General features: G+C 41.0%; 1 protein-coding gene across 1 annotated transcript in view; it reads right to left on the bottom strand.

The window, feature by feature from the left end:
- The window catches only part of LOC109102825 (LIM domain kinase 1a), a 33,044-nt gene extending 15,777 nt beyond the window's left edge, over positions 1 to 17,267 (bottom strand). The window contains 1 exon segment of the mRNA XM_042738865.1: positions 17,185 to 17,267. Within this exon segment, the coding sequence (XP_042594799.1) occupies positions 17,185 to 17,267 (83 nt within the window).
- Between the last annotated feature and the right edge of the window lie 5,466 nt (positions 17,268 to 22,733).

Here is a 22,733-nt window from a genome sequence, read left to right as displayed (position 1 = left end):
TGGCTGGTTCAGAACACATTCACACACAGTCATTCTGTTCTCGCTCGTCACATATCAGACCCGACAGTGATGGAAACAGAGAGACGATGACTTTTAAATAACTGATACGGTTCTGAGTGATTGTGCATGTCATCGAATGGTTCGGAACAGTAAAAACTCTGTCGTTCTTCACAGTAATCAAAAGAGAAAGAATCATTCATTTAAACATTAGATATTAATCTATTCATTCAGCCAGCAGCAGCTGTTTAACACTTCATCAGTGATCCTCTCCCATCTCAGACGTCTCTTCATGTTCAGAGATTTACACATTAAAGAAGAGAGACATTCGTAACACAGAGGAGTGAGGGTCCCAGCCTCAAACTAGCTGAAGATGGTTGCTAATAATGAGTCAAACGCTTTAGTGATCATTAAAACTGGAGAGAAGAAAGCATGGCAGAAAGTCCTTGTTTTCATACAATGACCCCAAAATGTGTTAAATAACTACCCTAACTACACTACTCTTATAAGAACACTATTAACAGTATGAGATCTGTGTATTATGTTGTGAAACGCAGTGTGCTTGATATTTTGCCTATGCAATGTAAGGATGTTTAGCGATTCTTAAGGCTGACTTATGGGACCAAATTATTTTGAGAAATGTCCTTACCACACCCATATTGTAAGACCATCTTTTGGCTTAGGCTTCTCATGCAACAGCTTTGTTTTTTTTTTCAAATATGAAATCATCACAATGAATGTGATGACATGATCTTAGACGCATACTAAATTGTTCCACAGAGTTTGTCCATTTCTTTGAATCAAAAGAGAGGGCTCAAAGCCTAACTCATGTGTGAATGATGTCTTCAGACGGATCCTCCAGTGACGTGACTGATTGCCCACTGCTTCCCGTTTCTGTAGCTGCTTCACAGACTCTCAACCAACACAGAAAACAGAGCCCACAGACCGCCGACACACACCCGAACCTCGTCTGAAAACACGACTGCTCCACCCACAGCTACACAAAATCATCTGTAGAGTCCCTGCTGCCTAATATTAACTTCTGGTGCAGTTATAGACATTCTCTTCTAGATAAATCAGCACAAACTCCCCCATCTCCCTCACGTTGTTACCGGGAAAGCAGCACAGCATTCCATGTAAGGAAAGTTTCTAGGAGATTTCGCAGTGCATGTGATCAGCATGAGATCTTCTGTTGGTCAGGGATGGATGATTCGCTTCAGGACAGAAGACATGAATACATGACACACTGCTGAAGAAAACAGTGCCTGGAAAAATTTCCAAACAAAACAGGATCTGAATCAGTCACTCTGATTATAAAACAATCGTTCAGTGATTGATAATGTCACACACACATGCTCTGAGTCCTCTCATTACACAGAAATGACTGGAGAGCTGTGGTTAGGCTGACTGTGAACACACAGGTTGGACTCATCCGTGTCACGCTGCCTGTGTTACTTTATGCTTGTTAACAACGGGGCCTAAAAATGACAGCTGCGGGGAGAGTGGTTTCAAAAGTGATATTTAAAATAAGAAAGACTGGAATTCACCACCTTAAGGTCACACTCACTTCCCTTTGGCAGCTGTTCATCTGTTCAGCAACACATTAATGACATCCCAGCTCTGGGGAAATCTGACACATTCACAAACCCTCCAAGCATCCCATCATCGGGGGGAACAACACACAACATTCGATCAGAGCCCAAACACGCGTGAATGATGTGAATGATAATAAAGCACTGAACCTGTTAAACTACTGTATGTCTGTCCTCGGGTCTCGTGATTCTGCCAAAGACAGACATGTTCCTGGATCAACATTACTGTCCAAAACTATTGACTTAACCCAACCCCTACCCCTAAACCTAACCCTACACATAATTTATCCTAAAATCAGTGTGAAATGATTAGCTGATTAACAAGAGTGTAGAAGCACCTAACCCTGATCGACGCCTAAAAACAGATATTTCCTGAAAAGTTCTGATTTGTTGATTGGAAGTTGTCCCAGTAACATGCCAGTAGTTGGTGAAATCACGCTCGCCTCTGTCCGCACAGCTGTGTGAAATAGCATCCCATTAACACATGGTGTCTACCCTGCACAGCAGGTCTACAGAGCACAATATTACGGGAACATAAACAGCATTTTTAACAGTTTTTTTCTGCCAATGGCCATTAACGTACTAAAGAGCTCCTGCATTGTACCATGTGCAGCAGCAGCAGCAGTTAAAATGTCATGGGTTTGATCATCAAGTAAGGATCAGTGTGTCTGTGCTGTTTGTTGACACAAACACTGTGACGAGGACCTGGTTAACATAGTCAAGGGATGAGATCCAAAGAGAAGGTCTCAAACTAATCCACTGCTGTTCTAAAAAACACAAACAATTATTAAGAAAATTAGAAGCCTTTATGAATGCTCATTTTAGGTCATGCATTTCCATTTCATACGATGTCAGAAACACACAGAATGAATCTAACAGAAAATAAGTGAGAATGATCATTGAATTCTGAGTGTGATCAGAGGAGGAGGAACTTCAATCCTAATGAATTCAGAGATGAAATGAATTCAAGAGGGAGAAAACTATAAAAAGGCACTCTCATCCAAAGCACATGCTTGAATGTTGTTGTGATGTTTGTTAAATCCATCAGCAATCAGAGTCAAACTGAATTAGTCTTTTACCTCATATAATGAAACGTGAAGAACTGCGCTCACCTTCTTCTCTCTCCTCCAGAGTCTCAGACAGCAGAAGCCCCAGTAAAACACATCACTGATCATGACCTCCAGCCACAGACAACATTCTAGCGAAACGCAGCACACAGACGCACTGAGCTCATCCCAGAAGCTCTGTGTCACTCCCTCTGTCTCTCTCTGAGCGGGTGAATTCATCACTTCCTCCCGACACACACAACACCCTCCCCCACTCCCACACAGCCCTCCCTCCGACACACACAACTCTCTCCGCACAGGAAGAGATCACATCATCTGTAGTGCCTGAGTATTTCTCAAGGACTGGCGGCAAGGGGGGGCCCTGGTAAAGTGACATCAGGTAAAGCAGCTTGAGTGAAAAACTGCACCTGAAATGAGCTGCCCAGTCAGACCGGCCTCAGACTGAACTGCGGGCCGAGACTCCGGCTGCTGTAGAATATTACAGCAGTGTTTCCAGGAATCAAGGCTCTTCTGTGATAAGAGACGGAAGCTAGTGTGGGATGAGGGGAAACCCACTACTCCTAACAGAACAACGGAACAATTGTTTCTCCACACTACGGTGGAAAGATATTATTCGCGGGCAGTGAAACTAGCAGGAGGTGCAGATCAGCTGTGGCCGGGAGTCCGGTGTGAACGGAGATGTGTGTGGACCTTCAGAGAGCTCACAGAACCATGAGCAAACATGAGACAACTGATCATTACTGAGAAAGGCTGATTGGATCGTGGCTCTGATGGTGGTTTGTGTGTCAGCGCGGTGGGAAGGACCTCGAGAGAAGATCCTCTCATCAGGGTCATGTGTAGGGAGTGAGAGTGATCTCATTACAGAACAACCACTCGCACAGAAACAGACTAGGGAGCCAGGAGTCTGTCTGCTGAACTCGAAGCCCCCTCGTGATACTGGGAAGTGAACGACCTGAAACGCTCTTCATGGCCAGAAACTCCATTAATGCTCACCTCAACCAGGGCCACAGAAACAACTCGAGAGCTTGGACTAATGCTCACAGCAGATTTCTCTGTCTGAGTATAGTTAGCATGTTGCTAACAATTCAATAGTTTTGTAGGCATAAACAAGAAACAAGAGTTTGGTTGAAACTGTCAGTTTGTAGATTAACTATTCTGATCAACACATTTAAAAAAAAAAAAATGTGTGACCTAGCTGCAATGCATTCTGGGATTGCCTTCTCCATGAAGGATGCTGCCTGATTGGTGATCTGAGCAATGTTTTCTTTAGAGGCCAACTATATGAAGGTGTTGAGGCCTAAGAACATTATTTGTCCACTGCATCAATAAAAAAATAAACGGTTTACATGCACAGGGTTGGCCCTCCTTGGATCAGGTGACCGCTGGGAGCCTCCCAGTGGACTTTCTGTGGGTGATTTTACTGACAACGTTGATCTACCAAGTGCAGTGTAGTATCCGCGTAATGGTCAGATTCTAATAATGTGTTCTTCTGGCATGCCTCAAATAAATTAATATGTGTGGAAAAGCCCTCTTCCCTTTCTAACCACCCACAACAACAAATTTCAACCACAAAATAGTTTACATGCTTTTTTGGGCTGGTGAGAATAATGGCACAAATACAGTAGCCGTCATTTTATTGGGGCACGCGTCTAAAAAGGGGGGGCGTACGCTCCTCACCAACCTTCTGTGTCTTCCTCTCCTCGTCTGTTGTCTGAATGGAAAACTCCCTACAAATGTCAGATTCATGTGGCAAAATAACCTTTGGCAACGGCCTTTTCATCACTAATTCCTCACTGCAACGTCTTTAGTGAATCCTGACAGTAACTGTTTTAACAATCAAAGGCGGTTTGGATTAGGTTAGTAAATCATGGTTGGAATTTTAATAAAACGTTCCAATAAAACAAGTTAAGATAAAATGACTTTTGGCTCTATTCATCGTTTCATCAAGGAAAAATAGTTTCCAAAACAAATCCAAACCGCAGAACTCCTTTTGCATCTCTAAGTGTTTCTTTACTGCATCATTCAGCGTGTGTTGAACGAATCAGTTGAGTGAATGACTCATTGACCTCACTCATCCTTGAATCCCCCTCCACCTGCATGTCGATTTCAGGTTTACATTTAAAGTATATTCCCCATCCCCCCCCCCCGCCCCCACCCCCCAAATCATTTCAAATATCACCTATTGATAACATGCACGCACAAATAACAAGCTCAGCCAAATAGTGTCTATTAATCAGTATCCACAAAATTCCGAAATAAACTAAAGATATCTTTTTCTTTGTCTATCGGATCGAGCAGCCCTAACTGGGAAGGCTTTCGGTCCCCCCAGAAACAGCATGCGCAGAATCTACAGAAGTGGGACTAAAAAATCACTCCTTTGCATACCCTCTACAGGCATTGGTTGATAACAATAGTTATTTTGTACGCAGGTCCAGTGTTGAGCATTCTGTTCTGGCCACTGCAAACATTTAAAATAACATCTTTACCATACATTTTCCTATTTGGCTATGTTGAGGTTCCATAACCCTCATTTTCTATTTCTTTCTATTGAAATGAAGCATTGCCGTATACTAAGGTCTATATTATTTTTTATTTAAGCATCACTTCACTCTCAAATTCTTAAACTCTAAAATAAGTCCTGTTTTGTGGCTTGATGCTCTTGTTCTGCTGAGCAGAATCTTCCTCTTTTTTCTTCACAGTAAGCTAAAAAGCACAGTCTACACAGACCTGACCTTCAACATTCCCTCTAATGAAGATGTGTGTGTGTGTCCATCAAATGCAGGAAGAGTTTGATTATTGGACTGCACTGCCTGAGGCGCTCTGTGTGCCACTAATTTCACCCTCAATGCAGACGCTTTATATATAAAAACCAGACCACAGCAGACTGCTGCCATCTGCTCTATAGTTCCATTAGGAGGCAACACTGACAGCCAGAAACTAATCTGAGCAAAACCAAACTGGGTCAAACCCCCACCAGCAACAGAGGAAAAAACACTGTGAGAGCGAGCAGACGACAGCGTGCCGTGTGGTAACAGATGCATGGAGGTTTTATATTACTGACAGAACACACCAGACCTGAGTGCTGTAAACATCTTTAGAGCTGTTTTTGCATTTGGCGTCGCAGACATTGAATGCAGTACCCGCAACGTCAATCTGACCACATGAAGAGTTTGCTGTCACTAAATTTACTAACTCACCTGGTTGTAACGTTTTTATAGAAAGCATTGCAATAACTATTCTCCTGCTTATCAATATTTACATGTTCAAAATACAAACACATAAAAACCACAAACAAAAACAATCGATCTCATTTTGTGTAAATGTTCATTCAAGTGCTCTAAAATAAGTTGGTGATCAACTTTGATCCACCAACAACCATAATAAGCTAGTAACAAACTAGGTCAAAGGGTTCAGCCTGTATTAACGTGTTTCTTGAGAATAAATGAAGCATCGTCACCACACCCTCAGGAGGGAAATGCGGGTCAACGTTCATCTCAGATGCAGTTTCTTTTAAATCCAAACCAGCGAGACAGGTTTGAATTCATCAAAATTGCATACTATTTATGATGTTGTGCTGGCAAAATGAAAAAATTTCACATAGATCGTTTCATAAGGGTGGTTTATTATTCTTATTAACATTAGTATTATTAATTTTTTTCTAAGGAAAAAAGGGAGAAACACCTTAAAAAAGCAACAAAACAAAACATGAGACATTTTTGTGTCTGGATCAGGAAAAAATCCAATGGGCAACTATATGAGTACTATATGAGAAAAAAAAGAAAATTAAAATAATTAATTTATTTTTTATGTCAAATAAATAAAGAAATAAATAAAATAGCAGTTTTTTTTTTTAGTCCTATTACGTCCATAACTACTGACACTTTTGACGTACGGGAACAAACTGCCAACATCTGTGGAACGTTTTGATATACTTGTAAAATTGTGCATGTTAAATTGAAAGTTTTATTTAAAACTTAATTAAAGGCAGAAGTAAACAGACCAGATGACTGGATGCTAAAGAGTTAACATTTAAAGATCAAGGCACATTGAAGGAATTCAGAACAGTCCATACATGATTCAAATGAATGCTTTTCAAATGAAACAGCTCTCTCTCTTTGTAGATACAACCCTGAATAAGCACCAGCCAGTACATTGAATGCATTCAAAACAAGATGCGCACAACTCGAACCTCTGCCTTAATGAGCTCTGTGTCTGAAAATTATAGCTAGCAGCTCTTTCATGAACGCACACGAGGAGTGCTGTTGATCTGCTCCTGAGTGATACCAGCAAGCATTGACTGTGTGAAATGGGAGAATCCACTGCATAGCCGTGTAACTGGATCGGCTGTGATAAACCGTATTGCACGGACGGGTGGACAGCAGGACATGTGGGGGTAGGAGGGACGCAGAGATTGGGTTTCGGACGGTTTGGACTCACCATGATGATTCCGGTTTTGGGGGGGGGGGTGATTGCTCTGAACAGCGCCAATGGACACGCCTCTCCAACTTAGCCCAGTAGTCCCTTCTTACTAGACGATACGGCCGCCCTTCGCATAGTAACCAGTTAGAGAGGTACGCGCGCCCACTCCACAGCAACCTGCAGATCAAACACAAGGCACAGTCGCATTCAACGCAGGGAGAAATCAACATTCGGTCTGCGGGCCCTCAGTCCTCGTGAAGAAGAGTCATTCCGTTCTCCCTGACCGCTTGCCCGTTTCCTCTGCATGCTTCAATACTTCTTTAAACATTTTTGCACACTCAAGGTTGAACGTCTGCTTTCCTGTATGTTGGTCGAGTATGAATCTAGTTAGTTGTTGTAATGGTATGATATTTTCACGGTATGATAATAGTCTCGGGAAAATATCACGGTATACGGTATTAAACAAATAAATTTATTTCTCAAAAATAAAATGATGAAAAGGATTATTAATTGTTCTCTCTCAGGTGTCTCTCCGTGTTTGTGTTCACGTCCTCAGTATGTGAGACAGCCAGGCCTTTTAAACACTATGAGCGATGCCGGTAAATACTTAATAATGTAGTACATGACACAACGCCCATTTATTTCACAGAGAGACACACAGAAAACAACAGAATATATATTTATATAGCAGGGTGTTTTTTTTGTATTCACAGACACTAGACCATGCCGTTATTTGACAAGCTCTGTTTTTGATTTATTCATCAATCCATCAAATTGGGCTTCTTGTGTGTCATCTGCATTGTAGACCTACTGTAAATTCATTATGGATTCTGGGATTAATGCCCCGGCGTTCCAGGCAACCCGTAACCTGTGTTTTTCCAACCTTCTACCCGTGAAAGTGCACTGGAACGGCAGTCAAATCGGTGACTTCCCACCCGTGAACTCGTACTAGATCGATGTACTCCCAGTTCCGAGCTCTGACGTCACATAGCCCGTGAAACAACAATGGCAGCCCCTATGGATAATATTACCTATGGATGCGGTGTTTATGCAGGTGGTACATGTTGAAAAATAGATTTTATGACAATATAACGTCGCAATTAATTTACCTAATCTAGCTACAATTCCTTGCACTCAGGCAGTTTGGCGTGACTTTGCCTTGGAACGCTACAAAGTCGTGAGTCGGGGTTTGAAGTCGGGGCTTTACGGGCTCAAAAACCTGCCTGGAAACACAAGCATAACTCCGCAAAATGGAAATCATAAGGCTTTAAACCTTAAGTTATAAATGGGACATACCTGTATCTGCATTGTGGGGATGGTGTTCTAAAATATAGGCAAAACATGTTCGATGCGTTTTACTCTTTTTGTAGCCGCTTTGCGACCACAGTTTTTGTGTCCAACTGTGTCTAGTCCTCGAGGACAAATAAGAGTTCATATAATTTTCTATTATCCAAGGTATTTCCATACTGCCCATTTTTTAATTTCGATGTGGCCGTAGGATAGAGATTAGAGATATGTTGATGTTGTTCTACACTGTATGTGTGGGTGGAGCAACTTTGAGAACAGTTAAGTGTAAAGTTGTTTGCCTAGGGGCAGGTGAGATTCTGGTCATCTGTTATTTTCCCCCCCCTTCCCAATACCGTAGATAAGCAAATGTTCACGGTATGATAATCGTACATGTTTATACTGCGGTATAATCGTCATACCGGTATCTTGTTACAACCCTGATACTAGTTAGCAATATATCTGACCATGTGGGCCTGAGATTGGCCAACAAAATCCCAACTGAAAAGAGCGTCATCCAATGAAACTCTGAGGTTTGTTTGGCAACAGCATCATTTAACTAGAATTAGGTAATAGTGTAATGATAGATTGTATTTCGATGTGAAAAATAAATACAGTTATGGTACACAACAGATTCACAATACTGCACAGAGCCTTTAGAAAAGGGTTTACTACTGTTTGTAAACTATTGAAGGGTATACCCACCACAAAATGACAATTTAGTCATTAATCACTTACCCCCCCCCATGGTCCTTTCCAAACCCCGTAAAAGCTTTTGTTCGTCTTCAGAACACAATTTATGATATTTTGGATGAAAACCGGGAGGCTTGTGACTGTCCCATAGACTGACAAGTAAATAACAGTGTCAAGGTCCAGAAAAGTATGAAAGATATCGTCAGAATACTCCATCTGCCATCAGATTTGATTTCAAACCGTAAACATTATGAAGCGACGAAATACTTTTTGCACACAGAAGAAACAACAACAACACAAAAAACAAAAACAAAGCTTTTACTGGTTTGGAATGACATGGGGGTAAGTGATTGACAAAATTTTAATTTTGTGGTGGAGTAAACCCTTTAAGGACTTCAATCATCATGAAAACATTTATGCAAATCAAATAGATTGGTGTTATTTAACTCTTAGTGATGGATCCACAGGCACAGATAATACTCTCTGTTTAATACTCAATGAAGCAAACCAGGAAAGAACATGCTGATACTCGCAGAGATGACGGGAGACGGAGCAAATGCATTGAGAAACCTAAACACAGCAGCATCAGCATGACGTCAGTTCATCCGTCATGTGTGTGTCATAACAGCAGCCAGACGCTGATGCCTCACTGTCCTCTGTGTGTGAGGCTTGATCTGATGAGAGCTCATTACTGACCCCTGAGCCTCCTGACTGTGTGGCAGAGTGAGCGGAGAATCAGTACAACTACTAGATCTAGTGGAGAGTATTTCATCATGTTCATCAGTCTTCTGATCACAGTGAAGAAGAGGCTTTACCTTCTCACATACACACCACAGGACCTGAAGGAGGACACAACGGCCAGTTCAAGCAAGGCAAAAGAGAAAAGTTATCCACCAGATCTCACCTATGATGTATTACAGAAGTGTGTCTGAATAATATTTCATAATAATACAACATCTATGCACTTGCAGGTGTTTTTACCCAAAGCGAATAAAGTGTTGAGCATTTGCTGAAGCTCCTCTAACCCTACAGACAGAACAATCAATGGGAAACCGGTAAAAACGCTTCTCTTCCTCTGTGCTTTTACGGTCTTATATACTCTGAATGATGCTGAAACTCTTTACTGCTGCCTCCTTGAAACGAAACGCTTGTTTTATCCTTTCCTGATTCCTCAAGACACTTTGGATAAAAGCATCTGCTAAGTGAATATGTGCAAAAGCAAAATGCATCTGAGCTCATATTTTGCCTTTCTTATGCCCCCCCCCTATCCCCCATCTTTACTGTAAACTGAACTTGAAGCGTCACTGTATTCGTGTGAGATGAGGAAACACAATTGTCCTGATAACAATGGCTCCATGGATCGGTGTATAACCAGGATAAATGCTCTAGTAAACTAATTCCTGTTCACCGGGCGAGAGCTGATATAACGTGCCCACACTCAATGCAAATAAAGCAGATTAGTTTTTAGAAAGAAGGAAGAACCGCAGTGTTCTGTTGAACTGAAGTGGGAATGCTGAGTGTGCTGTGATGCACCTGTCTTTAGGGACAGAAGCTGCATGTCTCTGCGTGTTTTATAATTCTCTATAACAGCAATGCGGTGCTGATAATAACAGCGAGAGTCTGACAAACCACAGCCGCAGACTACAGATATAGGTGTCAGAGCAGTCGAACCCCAGCCGCTCTGAGCATCACAAACCTTCAGACATCATCTTCAGAAAGTCTGAGCACAATGCTGAGCCAAGTCAATGAAGATCTCTCCATTAGAAAGAGGAGAAGAGGAAAGTTGTTTGGCCGGCAGACACGGGGGAAGCTGGGTAATCCATGCCATGATCCCCAGGGCTCTGTTATCAGCGCTAATGATGAAAGCGGAGACGGAGCGGATGCTGTGAATCGCTCCTCGTCTCAGATCTCTCATCAGAGCTGGCTTTTCTCACTTCATCCAGCGCCCATCTACTGATCCGGGTCAGAGCAGCACAAACACATGACATCGGCTCCATCCCAGAGGATATCTGTCACAGCTCACCACATCTAGCAGCATCTGCAGTTAAAGCCCATTTGCCTCTGAATTTGTCACTGGATGAAAATATTTACAGCAAAATAACTGGCGTTACTGGTTTTACTGGGTTTTTTTTTTCCTCAGCAAAACATCTGATGATTGAGAGCCATCTTGGGGAAACATCTCGTTGTGGAATCTGTATTTTCCAGTTGGTTTTCATTTGTGTTTCTTCAGATTAAAAAGTCTGCTTAAAGAATACATGTAGCGCCATGCTTGAGGGACGTGACAGTACCATGGTAATAATGTCATGTTAACACAACGTTAAGTTATTAAGCATGTTAACAGCACATTAGTGCTGCGTGAAACAGAAGCAGTGACTTACTCTAGACATCAACAAGTTGCCATTTCAAAAAAGGAAAAGTAACAGAATATGGACATGATTAATAAAATGTGCTTAACATTTACCACAGTAAGCAAAGATACAGTCATTCTTACTATAGTAAAAACCACAAATCAATAAATAACCAACTCTAACAAGCCTTTGAGAGAGTTTGTGTCATTTTTAATTTTCTTGCTGAGATGACAGCAGTGAATAATGTCCAGTTCCATTCACAGTGACTGCAGCTCCTCCAGTGTTTGTGTAACTGTGCTAATGTTGAGTAAGAGATGCAGCAAAGAGAGAAAAACAAACGGCCGTTTCCTCAGTTCCTTCTCACTCAAACACTGGGGGGGGGGGGGGCGGCAGCAGGTTTATAGCTGCACAGCTCTGTAAGCAGCTGATGTTGCATCACCTTCAGTGTTACTTCATCAACACACACTGATGATGATCCCTCAAAACATCCCCTGTGAGAGAGCAGCAGGAAAAGAGGAGCTCCGCTGGGTCTCAGCGTCAGGGAAAGCTCTCTATTTGTCATGAAAGCTCATCAGACTCAGGGGAGTAAGTGCTCCACAATACAACCAGACTCTGACTTTCCCTGTTTTAAGATCAGTTAGTATGAGGAACAGTAAGAGCGATACTACAGATGACATCTTCTGAAGTGTGACTCAATACTGCCAGTCTATAATCAAACCTAGTCGTTTTCTGACATCCCTAAAACACCTCGAGACGTAATACTAGAATTCATCAGTGCAAAACATTGATTTCTCTGAACATTTCTGCTATATGCACATGAACTGACAGTCACCACTGATAAGCTACTACTAAATATTGTAGAAACTTAATTTTCTGTAAAGTTGCTTTGTAATGATTTGTATCGTAAAAAGCGCTATACAAATAAACTTGAATTGAATTGAATTGAACAGCACATCATCCGACACGTGACGCTCAGATTCAGGACACATGAACATAAATCACACAAGCCCTATTAAAACATTGATTTTAGTAATTCTGTGTGCTTCTTACATGCTCAGGGTGTCATGCACAGAATAAAAAGATAAAAAGATAAAAGATAAAAGTAAAAATAAAGTAAAAACAAAAAAAAAAACGCATTACAAAATGTTTTGGTGGAGCATCAGGAGCAGCAGAGGAGCACACGGATGACATCACGAGTGTGAGCTGTGATGTCATGGTGAGGGCGGAGCATCAGAGGAGAGCACACGGATGACATCACGAGTGTGAGCTGTGATGTCATGGTGAGGGCGGAGCATCAGGAGCAGCAGAGGAGCACACGGGATGACATCACGAGTGTGAGCTGTGATGTCATGGTGAGGGCGGAGCATCAGAGGAGCACACGGATGACATCACGAGTGTGAGTTGTGATGTCATGGTGAGGGCGGAGCATCAGGAGCAGCGGAGGGAGCACACGGATGGCATCATGAGTGTGAGCTGTGATGTCATGGTGAGGGCGGAGCATCAGGAGCAGCAGAGGAGCACACGGAAGACATCACGAGTGTGAGCTGTGATGTCATGGTGATGTCAGAGCATCAGGAGCAGCAGAGCAGCACACGGATGACATCACGAGTGTGAGCTGTGATGTCATGGTGAGGGGCGGAGCATCAGGAGCAGCAGAGGAGCACACGGATGACATCACGAGTTGTGAGCTGTGATGTCATGGTGAGGGCGGAGCATCAGAGCAGCGGAGGAGCACACGGATGACATCATGAGTGTGAGCTGTGATGTCATGGTGAGGGCGGGAGCATCAGAGGAGCACACGGAAGACATCACGAGTGTGAGCTGTGATGTCATGGTGATGTCAGAGCATCAGGAGCAGCAGAGCAGCACACGGATGACATCACGAGTGTGAGTTGTGATGTCATGGTGAGGGCGGAGCATCAGGAGCAGCAGAGGAGCACACGGAAGACATCACGAGTGTGAGCTGTGATGTCATGGTGAGGGCGGAGCATCAGGAGCAGCAGAGGAGCACACGGATGACATCACGAGTGTGAGCTGTGATGTCATGGTGAGGGGCGGAGCATCAGGAGCAGCGGAGGAGCACACGGATGACATCACGAGTGTGAGCTGTGATGTCATGGTGAGGGCGGAGCATCAGGGAGCAGCGGAGGAGCACACGGATGACATCATGAGTGTGAGCTGTGATGTCATGGTGAGGGCGGCGGAGCATCAGGAGCAGCAGATCAGCACACGGATGACATCATGAGTGTGATCTGTGATGTCATGGTGAGGGCGGAGCATCAGGAGCAGCACACGGATGACATCACGAGTGTGAGCTGTGATGTCATGGTGAGGGCGGAGCATCAGGGGCAGCGGAGGAGCACACGGATGACATCACGAGTGTGAGCTGTGATGTCATGGTGAGGGCGGAGCATCAGGAGCAGCAGAGCAGCACACGGATGACATCACGAGTGTGAGCTGTGATGTCATGGTGAGGGCGGAGCAGCAGGAGCAGCAGAGGAGCACACGGATGACATCATGAGTGTGAGCTGTGATGTCATGGTGAGGGCGGAGCATCAGGAGCAGCAGAGCAGCACACGGATGACATCACGAGTGTGAGCTGTGATGTCATGGTGAGGGCGGAGCAGCAGGAGCAGCAGAGGAGCACACATAAGGCTGGTTGTGGCTCAAATCCAGTATCACAGTGAGTCATTCTGTATCAGGGTAACAGTTCAGATCACTATGTGCTTTTGCTTGAAATGGAAACAAAACCATGTGCTAATGCAATTTAGTGCAAAGAGAAAATTGCTTCATCTCAAATGATCTTTCTTTGATGGATATAAACCAGATGTTCAGAGTCTTCTGATCAAATGAATGTTGAAGCATGCATGCATAAAGCTGGAATATAAGAACAGAGCATGTTTGGGGATTTGGCTGCTGTTTTTCTCACGGTGTCTCTTTAACAGCATTAGACGTGTTTTGCATTTCGGGGGTGTCTTGTGGGAATGGTTTTGCATGCCAGTGCTTCCTTTGTGCTTACTAAGCCCTTCCCAGAAAGCACTGCTCCGGTTCTCATTCTGTCAGTCTGGAGGAAGAATGAAGTGCCCTCACAAGTTCAGCCAAGATCTGGATCTGATCCCACAGAAGACAAACAATCCTCAGCAGACATCAGGACAGGAGAAGCAGGAGGAGGGGTAACAGACCCATCTGAGCGAATCTAACCAGCATAATGAACTCCGAATCCGATGCAGAGTTTTATCAGCGTGAGACAGACACATCAGATCCAGCCTGACACAAGGCTTATCGCCACAACACAGGCCTTTATATAGGTTCAGCATCTGTTTTTAGAGATGCAGACGCCAGTTCTGTAGGACACACGCACTGTTGCCAACTAAGCAATTTTGGTGCTAAATTTAGCAACTTTTCAGACTACCCTAGCAACAAATTTAGCAATTTTTTTTTTCATTTAACTTTTAGCAACCTTTGATAAGTGACTCAGACAATAAAAAGGCACACATTTTCCATCCAAATAAAACGAAAAGAGGAAACCACAGATGCTTAGCAGTACACACATCACGTGACCAGAGCTGCTGTTTGCAACTGTTCAGTTGAACAACAAAAAACAACAACAATTTAATAATTAATTAAAATTTGAATAATTGTTCATCTATGATGCACTTTGTAAGTAAGTTGATCAGTGAGTACACTCTAAGAAAAAAAGAAAAAAATACTAGTAATTTTCCAGGACATTATCCATTGTAACCATGTTACCTGAAAACACAATGCGTAACTTAAGATGCAGGTAAAAAACCAAAACGGAAAAATTATTAAAACATTAACAGAGAAGATTGTGCCCTAATTTTTTTTCCCACTTTTCTTGTAGCTATACTAAGTAAACTACTAATACACTGCTTAAAGCATAATGGTTGAAAATGTGTTGTATTACTAGTTTACCAGCTATTGAAAAACTTAAATTGTAATCATTCAATATTTAAAATGTATATACATATATTAAGAATATTGTTATAAACAAATCTAAATTAGATATAAAATATATTTTTGTTGATATTTGATGTAGTGACAGTTTTGCGTAGTGATTACACAATGATATCATCACGCAAAGACGTCACAACGTCACTTAGCAACTTTTAGCAACAAATCGACATTCCTTTAGCAGCTCTCTCTCTCTGAAAATGAGTTGGCAACACTGAGGACATGAGCAGTGGATTTTATAATGAAGCGTTGTGAAACGTTGTGCTGTCAGGACAAATCAGGACTTGTTAGCAGCTACACTACAAATGCTGCTTATTAATGTGCTTTGACTGAACAGATTTCTGTAATCAAGACTAACTATAACAACGACAGTGGGCCAGAAAAAAGTCTACACACCCCTGTTAAAACTGCAGATATTTTAGATTTGAAACATAAAAGTAAATGTAAAAGTGTACTGTATCAACACCATAGATATAAAAAAAAAGAAAAAGAAAAACAGAAGACTTAAAATAACTTCATCGTGGATATGGTGCTGTTTGGGTGACAAACAGTCTTGTTTTTTGCACCAAACTTATGACCCAAAAGTTACATTTGCTTTCATCAGATCACAAAACATTTTGCCCACAGACCAAAAACCAAATTAAGATGCGCTTCTGTTTTTTTTTTTTTTTTTTTTTTTTTGAGTAATGGCATTCATCTGCCACACTCCAATTAATATGAATAAAATCCCAGACTAGCACCTGAAGTGACCTCACTTTAGCATGGGAAATGAAGAATCTGCATAACAGTGTCAAAAAGCAATTCTTTGCATTGTTTAAAATGGTTGAGCACCGTTAAGATTGCAACAAGCACTCAGTGTATTACAAACTGCAGCCCTCACACATCTGAACACACACACTGAAAAATGCTGCTCTCTGTCACACACTCCTGCTGTTTCATAAAGCGCTGGAGAACACAACATACATGATGCCTGTGTCGTGCATTTTCATTCTTACTGGCACATAATGACACATTTATAGACCATGCTTGTTTTCAGACCACACACACACACACACACACACACACACACACACACACACACACACACACACACACACACACACACACACACACACCACACCTCATCCACATCATCCTCTGCACTTAATATACATTTTTAAATCAGATTTCAAAAAAATGTATCTATCCTTGCGTATAACAATATGATGATGCCTAAATTCATTTGTAGCATGTAAATCAATGTAGTATTTAGTAAATGTCATCATTATTCATGAGTTACTGCTCATAATATGAAAGTCCTCCTCATAAAACTCATCAGCTTATGGCAGAATGTCAGCACATTCCTACAGTGCAAAACTCTGAGATGCCTGAAATAAAAGTCGTCCAGATGTTGACGAACCTGTAAGTCGTTCTATGTCTCCCACTGCTGACGCTGCATGGCAGAAAGCAAACCCTGACCGCTGACTGGACCTTCTGTAGTTGAGCAGTCATGAAAGAGAGAGCAGGACGAGAAAGGACACTGCAGATCAACCTAGTAGTCAGAACTCCAGTCACACTGCAGTACTGTATCACAAACTACACAAGGGTTAATCGCACACAACCACATCTAACTAAACACTGTTTGCTGGAAAAAACAGAAGTGAAACTACAGGCGACGAACACCCTTCTTAACCGATCACAAACCACTCCAACAGAAAGACACTAACAACCACTGATACTGTATGTTTTCTGACACAAATAAAAGAAAGATCATTATTTAGACAATTCCTCACTATAGCTGTCCACTAATCAGAGGCGCATGTGAAGGCTTACGCTGTGCCAGTGATGCGGCGGTAGCGCCGGCTCCTGCAGGAGATCATCTGCACCTTCTGCTGCACTGCTGGAGGATCACTCATGTCTGAGCGTCTCTGCTCATCTCTACAGCCAACTGCATGCCTCTGCCACTTCCTGTGACCCCATGACCCCAGCTCTTTCTCCACCCTTCCCTTCCACTTCCTGTCTGACTGACACTCACCCAGATCACATCTTTATGGGACAGTACCATGCTTTGTTTTGTTTTGTTTTGTTTTGTGTTTTGTATAGTTTTGTGTTTAGTTTAGTTTAGTTTAGTTTAGTTTAGTTTTGTTTCGTTTTAGGGGTGACCCCGAATAGTCAACGATTCGATGCTTTGAAAGGAGGAACCTGATTCGACTACCAATCTCACAGTCAGATATTCACAGGGTGTTATGACCATGTCATTTTGACTATATGGGGGTGCTCAAATTAGACTTGTGCCGGTATTCGGTAATGCGATATATCACGGTTATGAATATGCATGATATAGTTATCGTGGGCACTTCTAAATACCGTGAATAATTATATATTACAAATTATTCAGAATTTGGAATGCATTTTAAGAATACTTTTCCCATCAGCTGGTCAAAATGCACAACAACGCTGCATGCTGCTTGAAAGATACGTGTGCGCTCTGATGTAAACAAGCATGTAAGAGAAGCACATGAGGAACACGTGAGAGACGCGCTGAATGAAAGCACATTCACTCTCTGACAGCAGATGGCGCTAAACTGCAGAAAATGCAGCCCTTACCCTGGAAACCCCATAAATAAAGCAGCTGCTTTACTTTCTAAAACATATTTAATTAATTTTAAATAGCCATTCAGATTTGTGGATTTGCTATGGTGTTCATCACAGTGTGTTTTTTTTTTTTTTTACATTTTAATCTGGACTACAACATACCCTAGATACTGTTTGAAAGTGTTCTGAATCTTTATTGTTCATTCACACTTTACATTAGGGCTTCATTAGTTAAAGGGGTCATGAAATGAGAAACCAAATTTGCCTTGATCTTTTGGAATATAAGAGGTCTTTGTACCATTAAAACGTCCTGCAAGTTTCATAGCTTAAGACGTCCTCCCCATTATAAACGAGCCATTTATTTAATCCAGCTCTAAATACAGCTCGTTCTGGATCCAGGGTAAGAAGTGACGTCACGGTGCGAAGTGACGTTCCAACCATTTGCATATGACCGCCTCCTGCACAAGACAACTACGCTCATTTCGTATCGTTGTCACGCCGCGCGCCTCACAAGTGTTCAGTCGACGGACAGCGAGTGGGTCTGTGTACAGGAAAATTACAGTGCCACGCAGGTATGGCGTTATTTCCCTGTCAAATGTCGAGAGCGCATTATTGTAGCGCGAAAGTACATTAATATAATGTGTGAGCACGAATCTCTCTGCTCGCGCGGGAACTGGGCGCTGGTGCTCTCAGATACACGTTGCTCTTGTAAGAATTTTCTCTGGGATCGCTCAGAGAGTCTGCCTGCACTTAAACCGTGTTCAGTGCAATCGCGAATCTCTCCTCTTCGCTTAAAGTAAGCGTGTATGTGCTTAGACTGTGTCCCGTGCGTTCGCGCATGGCCAAGTACTCTTCTCTTCGATTTCTTTCTCTTTGATCTTGGCATAAACGCTGTCAAAACGGCAACAACCAATCAGAAATAGGCTTCAGCGACTTACCAATTAAAAACGCGACATCGTACATGGAATCACCCGCTACTAAACAGTTACGCTCAATCCGCAAATGTTCTGGCTGGGGGTGTTAATAATTGATCCATAGGCACCGTCGTTAGCCAATCATAACAGTGGGCGTTAACACTGTACTCTTAAAGGGGAAACAACCCAAAAACAGACTGTTTGAATCAAAGGATGAGAAACAGGGTGGGAAAATGTCATAATTCACTACATTTTAAAAGTTTTTTTTAAAAAAAAACTATAGTAATACTATAATTGCACCTAGGGAACCATAATAATAAAATAAAAAAAACCCATGTCATGACCCCTTTAACATTAGTTAATTCATTAGTTAACATAAACTGCCAATAAAAAATTCTTCTGAACATTCATTCATCTTAGCTATTCCAATATTTAATAACACGTTGTTAAAATCGAAAGTTGCAACTGTGTTATTTAATGAGCTAACATGAACGAAGACTTGTATTTTTTTAACAAAGATTAATAACTTCTGTAGCAAATGTAGTGCTGGGCGGTATACCGGTTTACACCGAAAACCGGTGTATATTTTAATTACGATAGTAATTTTTAAATATACTTCCATACCGATGTATTTAATTACTCAACGTTCAGAATGTTATGCTGCGCCGCTGCCGCGGCACACTGTTTTCAGACGGACCCTTTACAATGTTGCACTTCTAAGCAGCGACAGCGGTAAACACAGTAGTGCTCTGGTGTTACGTTATAACGCCTGTTTCACACATACTCCGTCTGCAGTGCGTATGCGTTGCGTATTTCTTTTACGCACACATGTTAACGGATTCCAGCGTTCATACTGCATGAGGTTGCGGTCCATCAGTGCGTTCCAGGAGCGGTGCGTCTGCAGCAGTGCAGCGTTCGTTTATGTACCGAGTCTATTTTTGGCTCATTAAGAATGTTAATGCATTAACTAAGGTTAACTAATGAGGACCTGTTGTAAAGTGGTACCTATTGGACTTTATAGTTCTTTTGCACTGTGTTCTTTTACACTAATCTGTGTAAAACTTTTCACTTTATATATTTTTCTGTATTGCTTTATTGTATTTAAATGTTCAGTTATTTTTGTTATTATAAGAAAAGTTATTTAACCTGTTATACTGTATTATGACCACTTTTTTGAAACTAAATTTCAATACCATGATAATACCATATACCATGATAAAAGAATTAGCAATTAATCGCAACATGAAAATTTGATACCGGCATATCCCTAGCTCAAATGTCTGATTACACATAGAACTACCGTTTTTCTCCCAAAGTTAATACACAGCCTATTAAGATAATACTATAAATAAGAATCTGAAAAGAAAGAAGCTTCAAATAAATATTTTAACATGTGTGAAAAATTTCCAACCACCCCTATAAGTTTCAATTTCCATGATCCGTGACCGACGGAGGAGCATCTTAGCGGCAGGAATTTAAAACTTTAAAAAGACTCGCGAGAGTTGCGCTGCAGTAAAGCGCTTCATTGTAGTAAGGCAAGGCAAGTTTATTTATATAGCACATTTCATACACAATGGTAATTCAAAGTGCTTTAACAGGAAAGAAAAGAAAATAATAATAATAAAAACATCATCACAACAATGAAACAAGTAATTTAAAAACTTTGAAAATGATTAAAAAATCAATTTAAGAGGTTTAAAATGAGTTTAAAAACAGTTTTAAAAATAGAAAATTATTATACATAAAATACAGGGCAATCAGTTCGGACATAGCACAGTGCTCATTCAATAAATGCACAGCTAAACAGATGAATTTTGAGTCTGCATTTAAATATGACTATTGTTTTAGCACATCTGATCTCTTCTGGAAGCTGATTCCAGCTGCGGGCGGCATAATAACTAAAAGCAGACTCCTCTTGTTTTGTGTGAACCCTTTGTATTTCTAACTGACTCGATCCTAATGATCTGAGTGGTCTGTTAGGTTTATATTCAGTGAACATATCTGCTATGTATTTAGGTCCTAGGTCATTTAGTGATTTATAGACAAGTAAAAGTACTTTAAAATCAATCCTAAATAAATGTTTTTTGTTTTGTGTAGTTTAGGTTTGTGTTTTGTTTAGTTTAGTTTTGTTGTGTTTTGTTTTGTTTTTGTGTGTTTTTAAGTTTAGTTTTGTGTTTTGTTTGTCTAGTTTTGGTTTTGTTTGTGTAGTTTACCTTTGTGTTTAGTTTATTTTAGTTTAGTTTAATTTTGTGTTTTGTCTTGTGTAGTTTAGCTTTGTGTTTTGTTTTGTTTAGTTTAGTTTAGTGTGTTTTGTTTAGTTTTGTTATGTTTTGTTTTGTTTACGTTAGTTTTGTGTGTTTTTTAGTTTAGTTTATTTTTTTTTTTTTTTTTTTTTTTTTTTTTTTTGTTTAGTTTTGAGATTTGTTTCTTGTAGTTGAGCTTTGTGTTTAGTTTAGTTTAGTTTTGAGTTGTTTAGGTTTTGAGTTGTTTTGTTTTGTTTTGTGTTTTGTTTAGTTTATGCTAGTTCTATGTTTTGTTTAGTTTAGTTTTGTGTTTTGTTTCTTGTAGTTCACTTTAGTTTTGTTTTGATTAGTTTTGTGTAGTTTACGTTAGTTTTGTGTTTTTTAGTTTAGTTTTGTTTTTAGTTTTGTTTTGTGTTTTGTTTAGTTTAGCTTAGTTTATGTCTGATATAGGTTTCAGAAGAGGGTGTGGCAAAATGGCTCAACAGCGCCACCTATTTTAAAAAAATCAGCAGCCCTCGAGCTGTGTTTCACGTACATGCATGAAAATTGGCACACATATGTAAAGCATCAGTACCTACAAAAAAGACTCTTGGAGCAATATCCGAAACCCAACAGGAAGACGGTGTTATTTTTAATTTTATGAGCAAATTTTGCATCATTTTTGTCATTTGCATGCGTTGTATTTTAACGAACTCCTCCTAGAGATTTATTCAGATCAACACCAAATTTGGTATGCCTAATCTAAAGGCCTTTGCGATGTTAAATTGCGAAGATCTTGAGTTTTCGTTGAAGGGCGTGTCCGTGGCGGCCTGACGAATTTCGATGTTTCGCCATGAAGTTGCTATAACTCAGACATACAATGTCCAATCTGCCCCAAACTTCACATGTTTGATAAGACTCCTGACCTGAACAGATTGATATGCCCATATTCAGTTATAGTCATAGCGCCACCTACTGGCAACAGGAAATGACATATTTTACGCTGTAACAAAGTACTCTGAGAAATTTTACGACATTCATTTTTTTTTCAGTCACTCTATTCTAAAGGCCTGTGCAATGTTAAATTGTGAAGATCTTGAGTTTTCGTTAAAGGGCGTGTCCATGGCGCTGTCACAAAGTTCGATGTCTCGCCATGGGAATAAAAGGTATTGTAACTCAGGCATAAAATGTCTGATCTTCCCCAAACTTCACATGTTAGATAAGAGTCCTGGCCTGAACACATCTGAAGGCCAATATTCCATCGGGTGTGGCAAAATGCCTCGATAGCGCCACCTATACACTTTCAATGGAGTGCGTTTCGAGCTATGTTTCACGTACATGTACAAAAGTCGGTACACACATGTAACACACCAATACCTACAAAAAAGTCTCTTGGTACGAAATTCGAATCCCAACAGGAAGTCAGTTATTTTGAATTTTCTCTGCGAAATTTGTGTCGTTTTTGCCATTTTCAGGGGTTGTACTTTAACGAACTCCTCCTAGAGATTTATTCAGATCAACACCAAACTTTGTCAGTGTAATCTAAAGGCCTTTGCGATCTTAAATAGCGAAGATCTTGAGGTTTCGTTGTAGGGGTGTGCTCAAAATATCGATTCTTAGATACATACCGATATAATAAAAAAAGATACAG

This window comes from Cyprinus carpio, chromosome B15 (genome assembly GCF_018340385.1).
Source record: "Cyprinus carpio isolate SPL01 chromosome B15, ASM1834038v1, whole genome shotgun sequence".
Classification (NCBI taxonomy): domain Eukaryota; kingdom Metazoa; phylum Chordata; class Actinopteri; order Cypriniformes; family Cyprinidae; genus Cyprinus; species Cyprinus carpio.
Note: the sequence above shows the minus strand (reverse complement) of the source record. Positions and strands in the feature narration are given on the sequence as shown.